This window comes from Leucopleurus acutus (assembly GCF_964270905.1).
Source record: "Leucopleurus acutus genome assembly, chromosome: 21".
NCBI classification, from domain to species: Eukaryota; Metazoa; Chordata; class Mammalia; order Artiodactyla; family Delphinidae; genus Leucopleurus; species Leucopleurus acutus.
Genome location: NC_139163.1, coordinates 23,989,818 through 24,003,531, shown reverse-complemented (window position 1 = coordinate 24,003,531; position 13,714 = coordinate 23,989,818). Strand labels below are relative to the sequence as shown.

The following is a 13,714-nucleotide window of genomic DNA, read 5'->3' as shown; positions in this document are numbered from 1 at the left end:
CCCTTTCGTAAGCAGAAAACAACCTGAAGTGAATGAACACATTTGCTGATATGAAGAAATGAGATGTTCTTCTAATTGGTAGGGGTAACTGTCCCTTCCCCTCATGATCAATAATCATTGTGAATACTGTGTACTGTGTGAATAAATTTACACTGTCATGTTTCCATGGCAATCACCATACATAAAACGAAATATTTCTGCTCTTCAACACAGATCATTTTGTTTTAAAGAAATCATATTCCCTTTTCAACGAGAAATCCAAATTTACCCAAGTAACATTTCTGAAAAAACAGAATAAGGATTTTCAACAACAAATGTCTTAAAAAAAAAAAACAAAAACCACAGATGTCTAACAATTTCTTACTCTGAGCGAGGCATCTTCCATTAATTACTTATATGTTCTAGTTAACTTAATTTTCCAGGTTAACCCACTGACGAAGTAAAACTGCTAAGGATGAGGAAGCTGCCATAGTGGATATAGGGATTTGGGCACTGATTTCAAGGAGTGCACAATTATACATGCACATATCCCTTACCAATCATAAATCTTCATTCTAGTATCTCTAGATCATTCAACCTAAAAATACAAATTTAAAACTGCATGTGAACAGCATAATAAAACAGACACAGCACTAGAACGTTAGTTAGGAAAGCTGTCGCTCATCCTGCTTCTGGCACAAAGTAATGACCTGACATGACACAGGTCATTTAACTTTCTGGGACTTAGTATTAACCACTGTATAATAAGGTGGTAGAGTTAAATAATCTTTTTGCTCTAAGAGTCTCTACTTCTATGGGACAAAGTCTCAAAAATGGAAGTTATCAACCCACTCTTCTCCTTTAAAAAGCAGGCTGGAAAAATTAGGGTACCAAACGGATGCATCAGGGAATTTGGAAACCTATGAACAGATCGATGTGTGTTAGAATAAAGGGGGCCGACTGGCCAGAGCACAAGTCCCAAAGGATCACTTTCTAATAAAAGCCAAATCTTCAGCACCATTATCTGATAGAGAAAAACAAACAAACTTGCCACTTCTCTAAATTAGCTTCTTTAAAAATGACGATTGCTTGTTGTGGTAGTTCTTTCAGCTGGGAATGCCACATTCCTCTCCACCTTCTTCCCTCGGGTTGGCTCTCAATGCCCAAATCTACTCTTATCATCCACAGAACAGAAAAGCGCCAGTGATACCATAACAAAGACTTCTCTAGTTTCACAGCCATTAACAAGCACTCTCTCTTCAGAACTTAAATAATACTTTATATCTATTCATATGTCCCCGATCTCTTTTTATGCTGCGATATACTTATTTATTCTCAAGTAACACACCTTCCATATTAGATGATGTCTCATCTAATTCCACTTTGAATTCCCCACAAAACAGAGTACAGTAGCTCACACAAAAATAGATGTTTTGGGAATTCCCTGGCAGTCCAGTGGTCAGGAGTCCATGCTTCCACTGCAAGGGGCACGGGTTTGATCCCTGGTTGGGGAACTAAGATCCCGCATGCCATGCAGCGCAGCACAAAAAAAAAAAAAAAAAAAAAAGTTTAATAACTAGCAGAAAAAAGTAGTTATAAACTCTTAAGAAGTTTTAGATTCCTGTGTTCTTAAATTACAAAATAAGTCCATAGTTTCTGTCTACATTTTAACTAATTTTTTTTTTCTTTTGCCTCTTTCCCAGTTCCTACAGGCCAAGGAAGTTCACAGCTGCCGCTTCAGGGCTTAAAAAGGTCATTTCTGGGACTGTTATTCTATGTGAACAATAAAGCCAAAATATAAAGTTACAATAATTATCTCTAGGAATATATTTCAACCTGATGAAATAGCTTGTCCGAAAAATTAAACAGATAACCCTCTCCTGTTAGAAAGTTTGAAAATTATAAAGGGTAATTAAAACTAACAATAGTTTCCCAATGGCTGCCTATAGTCAAAGCATCTTTTATCAAAAGTGTTCTCTAATTCTGGAGCACTTTGATAACATGATCAGGAAAGAGGTTTCACTTAATCTCCTGATTATGCAAATTAATGACTGTGTCTGTTTTCTAATCTGTAAAATTAAGATAACTGCATATCTTAATACTTAATTCACAAAGGTGTTTAAAGATTTTTATGTGGGGCTTCCCTGGTGGCGCAGTGGTTGAGAGTTCGCCTGCCGATGCAGGGGACACGGGTTCATGCCCCGGTCCGGGAAGATCCCGGGAGAGGCCACAACAGTGAGAGGCCCGCGTACTGCAAAAAAATAAAAAAAGATTTCTATGTGGTGAGCTATTTAGACCCCTAAAACAAAGTTCCTTAGGCAATATTTCTACTATTTAATTTCCAGCAAAACTTATGCTTTAAAAACAAAATTTTAAACTCCATTCACAAACACCTGAATGGCCTGAATAATCATTTATACTATTTTTATACTATTTTTAAACATCCTATGTAAGAGAGGAGAATCATGTGCTGCTGAAATATTTGTTTCATATGTACAAATATTATCTCTTTAAATGAACTCCAAGAGTTTCAAGTTTAAGATACTTAATCATCTTACAAATGAAAATTATCTGTAAAGATATTAATTTTTCCTAAATTAGTTAAGGTAGACGATTCACTAAATTCTCAAAGGAAATACAATTATAATTTAAAAAATGATATCCCAGTAGATACCAAAATCACTGAAATTGGGGGAAAAAAACTTGCCTTATTTTCACTGTATTTAATGTCTACAAATTTTCGTTAAGTGGCTTTTTTTTTTTTTTTTTTGGCAGTACGCGGGCCGCTCACTGTTGTGGCCTCTCCCGCTGCGGAGCACAGGCTCCGGACGTGCAGGCTCAGCGGCCATGGCTCACTGGCTTCTCCGCAGCATGTGCGATCTTCCCCGACCGGGGCACGAACCTGTGTCCCCTGCACCGGCAGGCGGACTCTCAACCACTGCGCCACCAGGGAAGCCCGTTAAGTGGCTTTTTAAAAAAGTTTTACACCTTTATCTAGCAAGGGTAATATAAAATTTCACAAAGAATAAACTTCTTAATTTGCAGACTCCCAGAAGAGACTGTTGGTATAAGCAGTCTGACTTGGTTTTCAAATAATAGGTGAAATCTGATCCGTCTTGTGACCAGTTCAAGTTTGTCTAGGAGCCCACTTCCACTTATCTGTTGATACTGGATACTGCTGGATTACACCAAATTAAAACAAGGATAATTTTTATAAATTATACATTCAGCTGGGATACACAGGTTTTAAAGATGACAGAGACAATAAATTTTCATAGATCTCAATTACATTAAATCTATCCCTTGCAACTTAAATTCTTTTTTAAAAAAAAATAGCACTCATATCAGCTAAACCAAGTTCCTTAGGCAACACTTCTACCGTTAAATTTCTAACCAAACTTGAGATTTAAGAACAAAATTTTAAACTCCATAATCTAAAAACATCAGTACCTGAAGTTAACATATTTTTAGCATTTCATTAGTATTTCACAACTGGCTAACTTAATAAGTCCCTTTCAAAACAAAACAAAAACTCAGAAAGTAAATATTTACACAAAGTATTTGAGAAGTTAAGAAATGAATGCTGACCTAAATTATTTTTAAAATTCTACATCCAGGGCTTCCTTGGTGGCGCAGTGATTAAGAATCCGCCTGCCAATACAGGGGACACGGGTTCAAGTCCTGGTCCGGGAGGATCCCACATTAGTTGCTGTGGAGCAACTAAGCCTCTGAGCCACAACTGCTGAGCCTGCATCTAGAGCCCGCGAGCCACAGCTACTGAAGCCAGGGCACCTGGAGCCCGTGCTCCGCAACAAGAGAAACCACCACAATGAGAAACCTGCGCACCGCAACAAAGAGTAGCCCCCGCTCACCGCAACTAGAGAAAAGCCCACACACAGCAACAAAGACCCAACACAGCCAAAAATAAATAAGTAAAATAGATAAAGAAAGAAAGAAAACAAAACTTAAAAAAAAAAATTCTACAAAGTGAGAATTTTAATCTCCACTTTTAGTATATTTTTAATAAATATATGTAGTTGCAAAGGATTCTATCTCCCATTTTTGGTTTATTCAACTAACGTCAATATATACTACTTAACTTTACAGACTTCTAAATCAGGAATAAAATCATATAAACAAAAGGACTACAGAAAAAGCTCTTTGGCTATAAGGGTCATGACCTACTCATATTTGTACCTGCAACTGTTAGCATAATGCTGGCACACTAATCACTCAAAAAAAAAAAAAAAAAAAGGTAACAGAATTAACTATTCATTCGTGAAGAAAAAGAACTTTCTTAGAATTTTAAATACTTCTGATTAGAAATAAAATAGAAAGAAAGAAAAAATATACTACCAAATATTATTATTGAACTTAGACATTACAAATAATCACTGAAATTTAAATTTTGCTCAAAAAATTTACTACTTCACAGGGCACCAAGATACAAATTTGTTCTACCTGTCCCTTGACACAATGAAAGTAAACTTTTCTTAATTATCCTATAAAAGACCAGTCTAGGGATTCATCTAACTGCAATGTAATAAACTGAAACAGACAGCCTGGAAGCATTGTCTTAATGATACACACAGGTTTTGTCAAAGGTAATGAATGCAGTGCTTAAATGGAACTTAATATGACTCTCTGAGTTCTGATAACTAAAGCCAAAGCTATAATTGTAAAACAGCAAACCTCTGAAGAAAAGTGTAATAGGAGTAAAAGAAGAACTCTGAAGGTGACTCACAGACATACTTACAGATCCTCGGAGAAATAAAATTGGAACCCCAATTCCAAACTTTTCGCCTAAGATGGTCACGGCAGATAAGAGCTGGAATGCTTGTGGACCAAAGTCCTGTGACATATCATCTGAGTCATCAATGGAAAAGCAGAGATCCAATCTAAATAAAAACAATATGTAAAGAAAGCTTAGCCAAGGCATGTACCTTTAGAAATAAAAAGATTTAGTGTAACAGTTAGCCCAGTAAAAAAATATCTCAAATGTGCCAACTGCTTCAGAAGCTAAAAATAAAGTTCAATACAGCTGAGAGCAAGTAAAGTATGTAAAACATGAAATATAAACGATAATATAGCATCACAGGTATGTTATATTAATGGTCCTCGACACTAGTGCCCTAGGATCCGAGTTTCACAGGAGGTATCTTGGGCCATAGAAAGAAACAGGTTCAAGCAAGCAGAACGCAGGATTACAGCTCAAATAGCTCCACTTGATCTATTGTATAAATACTGGACTTTTGTGTTAGGTTTTGATGGAAGAAAAGGTTTATTGCCCACCCCCACCCCTGTCGCAAAACTTCTGAACTGAAAAAACACATCTCCTATGCAAGAAGTTGTTAAAGTCATACTTTAAAATATGACCAAAGATTATAAGCTTTTCATGTAAGTCCATTTAGAAGTTAAATTCCTAAGCCATCCTTCAGGTAGAAATTATCATTAACACAAATTAATGAAATTCTCATTTGTATTAATTCTCATTAATACAAATGAGAATTCTTTATGGCATGTTGAGAACAAAAGACTCAGAAAAAATCAACTAATATAGTTCAACTACCTAATTCAGTTGCTTTCTTTATAATAAATATCTTTGAAATAGCAATAAGAATATAGTCAGTATTCTAGATATATTTTTAGGGAAAAAAAGGCTAGTTTAGGTTTATTCTCTATTTTAACTTCTTTAATAGGATACTTAGTTCATTAATTTTCTTTTCTAATACGAGTATTTAAAGCTATCAAATTCCCACCAAGTATCACCTATGCTGCAGCATACAAGTTTTAATGTATATTACTGTAATTATCACTAAGTTCTAAAAATGTTTTAATTTCCAGTTTGAGTTTTTTCCTTGATTGACGAGTTACTTTAGAGCATTATTTTAAATTTCCAAATGAATGAGAATTTCCCTTTTTATTCTCTTGTTTACTTCTAATTCTGTTGCATTCTGGCCAGATAATGTGGTGTGTTTGAAACCAATACACTGAAAACTTGAGACAGGTTACAGTCTAGTACAGAGGTCAGAAAACTCTTCCTATAAAGGGCCAGACAGTAAACAGCTTAGGCTTTGTGGGCCAGACAATCTCTGTGTCACAACTACTTAGCTCAACTCTGCAAAAACAGCCATAGATAATATATAAACAAAAGGGCATGGCTGTATTACAAAAAAACTTTATTTACAAAAACAGGCAGTGAGTGGATTTGGTCCATGGGCCATAGTTTGCCACCCACTGCTTTAATATCTAGTACATTTTAAAATTTTTATTTATTTATTTTTGGCTGTGTTGGGTCTTCATTGCTGTGCACGGGCTTTCTCTAGTTGTGGCGAGCAGGGGCTACTCTTCGTTGCAGTGCGCAGGCTTCTCATTGCGGTGGCTTCTCTCGTTGTGGAGCACGGGCTCTAGGCGCACGGGCTTCAGTAGTCGTGGCTCACGGGCTCAGTAGTGGTAGCTCACGGGCTCTTGAGCACAGGCTCAGTAGTTGTGGCGCACGGACTTAGTTGCTCTGTGGCATGTGGGATCTTCCCGGACCAGGGCTCGAACCCGTGTCCCCTGCATTGGCAGGAGGATTCTTAACCACTGCGCCACGAGGGAAGTCCCTATAGTTCATTTTTATAAATATGCCATCTATGTTTGAGAAGTGTAGTCTCTAATTCCGCGCTTCCCAGCCCGTGTGCTACAAATGGATTATAGGTGTGCTGAAGGTTAATCCCTTGAGACCTTAGGGTTCTGAACAGAACCTAGACTCAATTAGCCATTAACTATGTGGGTCACGAAGTAAAAATGTTTGAGACACATTACTCTAATTGCTTGGTAAAGGCTTCTACATCTGCATGTCCAATAAATCAGACTTGTTACCATATTGACCAGATTTTCTATTGCTTCCTAATTTTTTGATTGCTTAACCTACCAATAACTAAAAATTACAATCAACCTCTCCTACTTTGATGGTGGAATTGTTGATTTCTTCCAGCTTTTCTGTCAGTCTGTGCTTTACATAGTTGTAGGGGTTTGTTTTAAGGTGCATAGAACAATTCTGTCCTCTTGGTGGAGGAACCATTTATCACTGCATAGAGACCATCTCCATCCCTAATAAAACTCCTTCTGTCTAACAGTATACAGCTACCACACCTAGTATATGGTTAGCTCAACTACATACACCATTTGTATTTTATTTTTTCAATTAATATACAGTTAAATTGACTGTATGTCTGTGTGTGTGTGTTAAGGTCTACAAATTTAAACACATTCATAGATTCTTCTAACCATCACCACAATCAGAACATGCAACAAATCCATCACTACAAAATACTCCCTTATGCTATTCCTTTGTAATCACAACCTTGACCCCATCCCTCTAATCTCTGGCAACCACTAATCTTTTCTTCATCTCTACAGTGCAGTTTTATGTTTGAGAGAATATCACATAAATAGTAGAACTGGCATTATTTCTTCTTTTGGGGGGGGCAGAATTTGCCACTGAAATCACTTGGGCTAGGGAATTTTATTTTTGGAAGTTTTTAACAAGGATCCAATTTCTTCAACAGTGGTAGGATTATTCAGGTTATGTACTTCATTGTGAGTGAGGGTTTTTTTTGTTTGTTTTTTTTGTGTGTGTGTGAGTGAGTTTTATTAGTCTGAGGTTTTCAAGGAATTGGTCCATTTCACCTAAATTACTGAATGTATGTGCACTGAGTTATTCATAGTATTTCCTCATTATCCTTTTAATGTCTGTTGTGGCTACAGTGAAATTCCCTCTCTCAGTCCTGATATTGGTAATCTGTGTCTCCTCGTCTTCTTTTTTTTTTTTTCTTTTTAGAACTTTCTATCAGTTTTATTGACCTTTTCAAAGAATGAGTTTTGAGTTCATTGGTTTTCTCTAATTGTTTTTGTTTTCTATTGATTTATGCTCTTATCTTTATTCTTTCCTTCCTTCTGCTTCCTTTTAGTTTTCTTTACCCCTATTTGCTAGTTTAAGGTGGAAGCTTAATTACTAATTTGAAACCCTTCTACTGTAAGTATTTAATGCTCTAATCTTCCCTGTCAGTATCACTTTAGCTGTACCCCATACGTTTTGTATTTTCATTTCACTCAGTTCAAAATATTTTCTGATTTACCTTGAGACTTCCTCTTTGACTAATGGATTATTTAGTAGTGTGTTACTTAATTTCCAAGTGTTTGGAGACTTTCCTGTTATCTTTCTGCTGTTGATTTCTAGTTTCATTCCATTTTATTTAGAAAATGTATTCTGTATAAATACAAATCTTTTAAATGTGTTAAGGTTTGTTTTATGATCCAGAATACAGTCTATTTTCATGAACATTCCATCTGCACCTGAAAAGAACGTGTATCTGCTGTTGTTAGGTGGAATGTTGTATAAAAGTCAATTAGACAGTCTGCTGACAGTCCTGTTCCATTTCTTCTATTTTCTTACTGATTTTCTGTCTACCAGCTCTATTAATTACTGAGAGATGCTGAAGTCACCAACTCTACTTACAGATTTCTCTATTTCTCCTTTCAATTCGGTCAGTTCTTTTTCAAGTATATACACATTTAGGATTAGGTGTTCTTGGATATAATGGTTATCTTTGTGTGTCAGCTTATGGTACCCAGTCATTTGGTCAAACACTAACCTAGATGTTGCTATAAAGGTATTTTGTAGATGGGATTAACATTTACAATCAGTTGACTTTAGGTAAAGGAGCTGACCCTTGATAATGTGAGTAGGTCTCATTCAATCAGATGAAGGCCTTAAAGAGCAAAGACTGAGGTTGGCTGGAGAACAAGGAATTGTGACTCAAAACTGTAATGTAGAAACCCTGTCCAACTTTCCAGCCTGCTAGGCTGCCTACAGATTTCAGACTTGCCAACCCCTACAACTGCATGAGCCAATACCTTAAAATTAACCTCTCTCTCCCTCTCTCATTATCTCTCTGTCTGTGTGTGTGTGCATGTGCGTGTGTGTGTGTACACATATGTGCATGTATTGCTCTGGAGAACCCTGACTGATACATTGGTAAACTGACTCTTTTATCATCATGTAATGTCCTTCTTTATCCCTGCTAATATTCTTCCTCCAAAGTCTCCATTATCTGACATTAAAAGTAACAACTCCAGCTTTCTTTTGATTAACGTTTTCATGGTATACAGTTTTTATCTTTTTATTTTTAATCTACCTATATAATTATACCTATAGTGGATTTCTTGTGGACAGCATTTGGTTGGGTCATATTTTTAAACCAATTCTAACAACTTTTGCCTTTAAATGTTATTTTTTATTTATTTTTTTTTTTGCGGTACGCGGGCTTCTCACTGTTGTGGCCTCTCCCATTGTGGAGCACAGGCTCTGGACACACAGGCTCAGCGGCCATGGCTCACCGGCCCAGCCGCTCCACGGCATGTGGGATCTTCCCGGACCAGGGCACGAACCCGTGTCCCCTGCATCGGCAGGGTCCTCAACCACTGCGCCACCAGGGAAGCCCTAAATGGTATTTTTAGATCATTTACATTTAATATAACTATTGATATGTTTAGATTTAGGTCTACCATTAATTGGTTTATCTATTTATAAAAGTAAAAGATTGTAATACTGTTTGCTTTGTCCTCTTTTTTAATAAATAAATTCATTATTTTGTTTTTAAAAAACTGCAATACATATCACTCAACAAAAATTCAATTAAAAATTATTTGCAAAGGAAGAGAAACAAAGACTTTTAGAATGTCCATCTAGAAGAAGGAAATGTTACCTGGACCTGCAATTATCACAGCAATTTTCAGTTCCCATAATTCCCACGGAGGCCTTTCGTAGCTGTTTGTCTTCAAAATGAGACAAGATGAGTCTACCCAAGAGAAAATTTTAAAATTAAATAAATGAACAAAAACATACATGTTAAATTCATTGTTGAAAATAATGAGGTGAAATCAACATTAATTGATTCAGCTGAGACCTCATTATTTGGCTTCAGTTTACTGAGGCACAAAGCAAGTTGCCTTAAAAATTCAGCACATATGTTAACACCATCAAATATCTTTTAAATACTTCTAATTACTTTGCAAAACTTTTTCCTTAAGAATATTATCTATAAATCCTTGTTATTAACTGATATAAAGTAAATAATACTTACTGTCGCCTACACATTCTGGAATTAAGATATTTATCCATCTTTGCCATCATCTTTAATTTGTATAATCGAAACTTTTCATTGCATATTTCACTAAGGAGGCGCCTGTCAATTAAAAATACCACAGTACTATTAAAATTGTATTAGTTTTATTTCATTTATTTCTTCCTGTTTATTTTTCATAGTCTATAACTATAACATCCACAGTGCTAACAAGATAAAGAACATTTCTATCATCTCAGCAAGTTATTGTGTCCCTTCCCAGTCAATGCCCCCATAAGAAGCAAGCATTTTTCTGATTTTTATGAAAATTACTTTTGAAAGAATTCTACCCATGTCCAAGCATCAATTTTTTAGCTGCCTATGAAAAACTGTTAAAACCCTAAAGTTCTTCATTTTGACTTATATGCTACTTGCTTTTTTGGCAATATTTCTACTATACGTGAATTTTTACCTTTTCCCAGTAAAAGGTTATTCTTTAAGTTATTTTATATGAGAAACTAAAGGCATCTAATCTATATAAGGAATACTGAAAAAGACTCATGATCTAAATATGAACCTTCATCACTTTAGCTCTTCAGAGAACTTCTCAGCCCTCTAAAAACTACCTCTTTGTATTATGGGGCATTATAGGACACTAATAAAATATCAGAATTAAGTTCCTTCCTCAAACAATTCTAACCATTTTTCCCCCATAATACTGAATTTATATAAACTTTTTAAATAACACTAAATACATGGTTTTTTTTTTAAGTTAATGCTGCTATACCTCATCCTGACTGTTAATTCTACTCTCCTGTGAAGAAATTCCATGACTATCGTACATCAGATGATGATAATCTTCCAAATAGTCTTTGCATATCTTTCTGAGAAAAAAGAAAAATCTGAGTTGAATAGGTTTCAAATATTTCAAAGGAAAATAATTTATCCACAAGATCTAAGTGACAATACTGATCCTCATCACTCATGTTTTGACTGTACAGCTTTCTAACTGATAAAAATACCTCTGTACAATTCTCAAGGATGACACCCACAGGGAATCCAGTTAAGGGAGCTCTGGAAAGTCTGGACACACAAGTGATCTCTTATTCAAAAACATTCGTATCATTTGACACCACCAACCACCATGCCTTTCCATGTAATTTCCCTAGAAAGTCTCTTCCAACGATTGACTCTAGTTCCTAGGTCAACCATCTAACCTCATTATTCCTAGCTCATGGGCTAAATATTAGTTTCTTTTTTTGCTCTGTTTTGTTTGTTTAGCTCACCTCTTTCTCCTCAGATAGAAAGAACAAAGGAAACAATGCCCACACTCTGAGAGCTAGAGCTTCCCTTATGTTTGGTTCCCACGATCTACATTTAACTAATCTCATCAGTTTCAATAACAAATTGAAGAAAATAAAGTAACAAGTCTCTAACACCAAATCAAATGAATATTTATTCTTCTTTTAGGACCATCAAAATCATTACAGTATAATATTCCACAGAATAAAAACAAGTTGAAAAAGAAGAAATATTCTAAAAACAATACCATAAATAGAAATCAGGTGGAGCCAGTGGAAGATTTGTTAAACTGAGATTAATTTGCAAATTATTCCCTTTAAACAAAGATTACAGTAACTATTGGGTTTGACTGTTTTAAATAATGGCAGGTGCAGACATTGAGACTTCGCCAATAAAAAATATAAAATTGCATATTTACGCTGATGATTGGACAAGTTTCTTCTCTCAGTCACAGGATTCTAGCATAAGACAGACTAAAAATTTTGTGAATTACAGTGATCTTTTCATTTGAAAACCAGCTATTCCATTTATTCTAAAACTTTGTTTTTTCTAATAGAAGAGGTTTGTCACAAGGATGGCAGAGATCTGGGCCTCGATCCTTGCTGAAATTTTTTTTAATGCTGATTAGCCCTATAGTTTTATTTCCTTTAATATGGATGCAAAGAACAACCTGTCTGTACTAAAGATTCAAGAGTGGATTTCCTGGCACCACTATTTGATTACTAATCACTGTTACTCCCTGTTAAATCTTAATGAGATAACCATTTAAAATATCTTTTGAGACTCAGATACACAGGAACTATATCTATTGATGAACCTGCCAAGCCACAATATAAAACTTGGGCTGTTAAGTCTTCAGCATCTTTAATACAATGCACAAATAAAATCAGAACTGGTAGGAATCAACTTATGTATGATGCAATCCCAAATTTAATTGTAGCATGTAGAGCTCTGTTCTATCCCAATTATTTAAAATTAGTTTATAAAAAGCTTCACATAGACACCAGCGTCAAAAGGAAAATAATAATTGTTCTTCTTAAGAAGATGGTTTATTGACTGTATGTTAAGAAACAAAAGTTAGTGACTACTCTTAAAAGAAGCTTAAAATTTATAGCAAACATTCTTACCTAATTAATCCCTATTCTTCTTTCATATCTCAAGTTAACCCATTACTTCCTCAAGGAAGCCTTATCTGACCTTTATAACTTGGTAAACACACACCCATAATATACTCACTACTCAATGCAATTTCCTTCATAGCACTTAACACAGTTTTAATTTTATACAAATTTGCATGATCCTTTTCAAAAAATCGTTTGGTTATTCAAATTTTCAAACACAAAAGAGCAGTAAAATGAACCCTATGTATCCGCGGTTGTATGATTCTGTGACTAAGACCTGCTATTCCCATTATACAGTAAACTCTATAAAAACAGGTACTATATCTGCTTTTATTTACCATTGGATCCCCGGCACAAAGCATAATGCTTGGAACATAGTGAGTACTCCAAAAAAAATTGTTGAGTAATAAATAAAAACAAAAACTGTATTAGATAGCCACTTTCATCATTTTAATAAGATGGGCTAATAGGTCCATCCAAGAGCTCAACTTATGTAGCTATATGGAGGTGCATTCTGAAAACACCTCATCTCGGCAGGCCCATCAGTTACCACGTATAGGTTTTTTTTCCTTCAATTTTTTTTTCTTATGGATGAAGAAAGAAGTTGGTAAACCTGCCCCTAAAACTTTGCAAGATGAAGTTTTCCTTTCAATATCAATCTCACAGAACATAAGTGCCAACAAGATACCTGTTTAGTACTTAAGTGGAATGGTTTTCCTGTATCTAGACACTAAGTACAATATTTTTTTCCATGGCAGTCAGTCAGTACAGGGCAACATGATCATTCACACACTGCCAAGGAGAGCTGGCATGCTCTCCTAGAACTAACAAAGGAAATAAAAATGGTAATTAGAGACAAACTGGGATTGGTAGAAGTCATTTAGAATAAGCACCATGGCAGCATGAGAAGAAAAAAATAAAAACAAAATAAATGGTATCTAAAGTAACTATGGCTGAAGACATATCAAAACTTGAGAGAACCTGAGGAGAAAAACAGCTCATCGATGAACAATATTAAAAAGTGTTCCATAGGGCTTCCCTGGTGGCACAGTGGTTGAGAGTCCGCCTGCCGATGCAGGGGATACGGGTTCGTGCCCCGGTCCGGGAAGATCCCACATGCCGCGGAGCAGCTGGGCCCGTGAGCCATGGCCGCCGAGCCTGTGCGTCCGGAGCCTGTGCTCCGCAACGGGAGAGGCCACAGCA

At 35.8% G+C, this 13,714-nt stretch overlaps 1 protein-coding gene across 11 annotated transcripts in view; it reads right to left on the bottom strand.

Annotated features, from left to right (window-relative positions):
* Positions 1 to 13,714, bottom strand: part of WRN (WRN RecQ like helicase) — a 138,206-nt gene that overhangs the window by 27,798 nt on the left and 96,694 nt on the right. For all 11 annotated transcript variants that reach the window (XM_082863822.1, XM_082863829.1, XM_082863821.1 and 8 more), the window contains 3 exons: positions 10,110 to 10,211; positions 9,732 to 9,824; positions 4,736 to 4,877 (listed from right to left, as the gene is read on the bottom strand). In XM_082863822.1, coding sequence (XP_082719948.1) covers positions 4,736 to 4,877; positions 9,732 to 9,824; positions 10,110 to 10,211 — 337 coding nt within the window. The remainder of the gene's footprint in view (positions 1 to 4,735; positions 4,878 to 9,731; positions 9,825 to 10,109; positions 10,212 to 13,714) is intronic.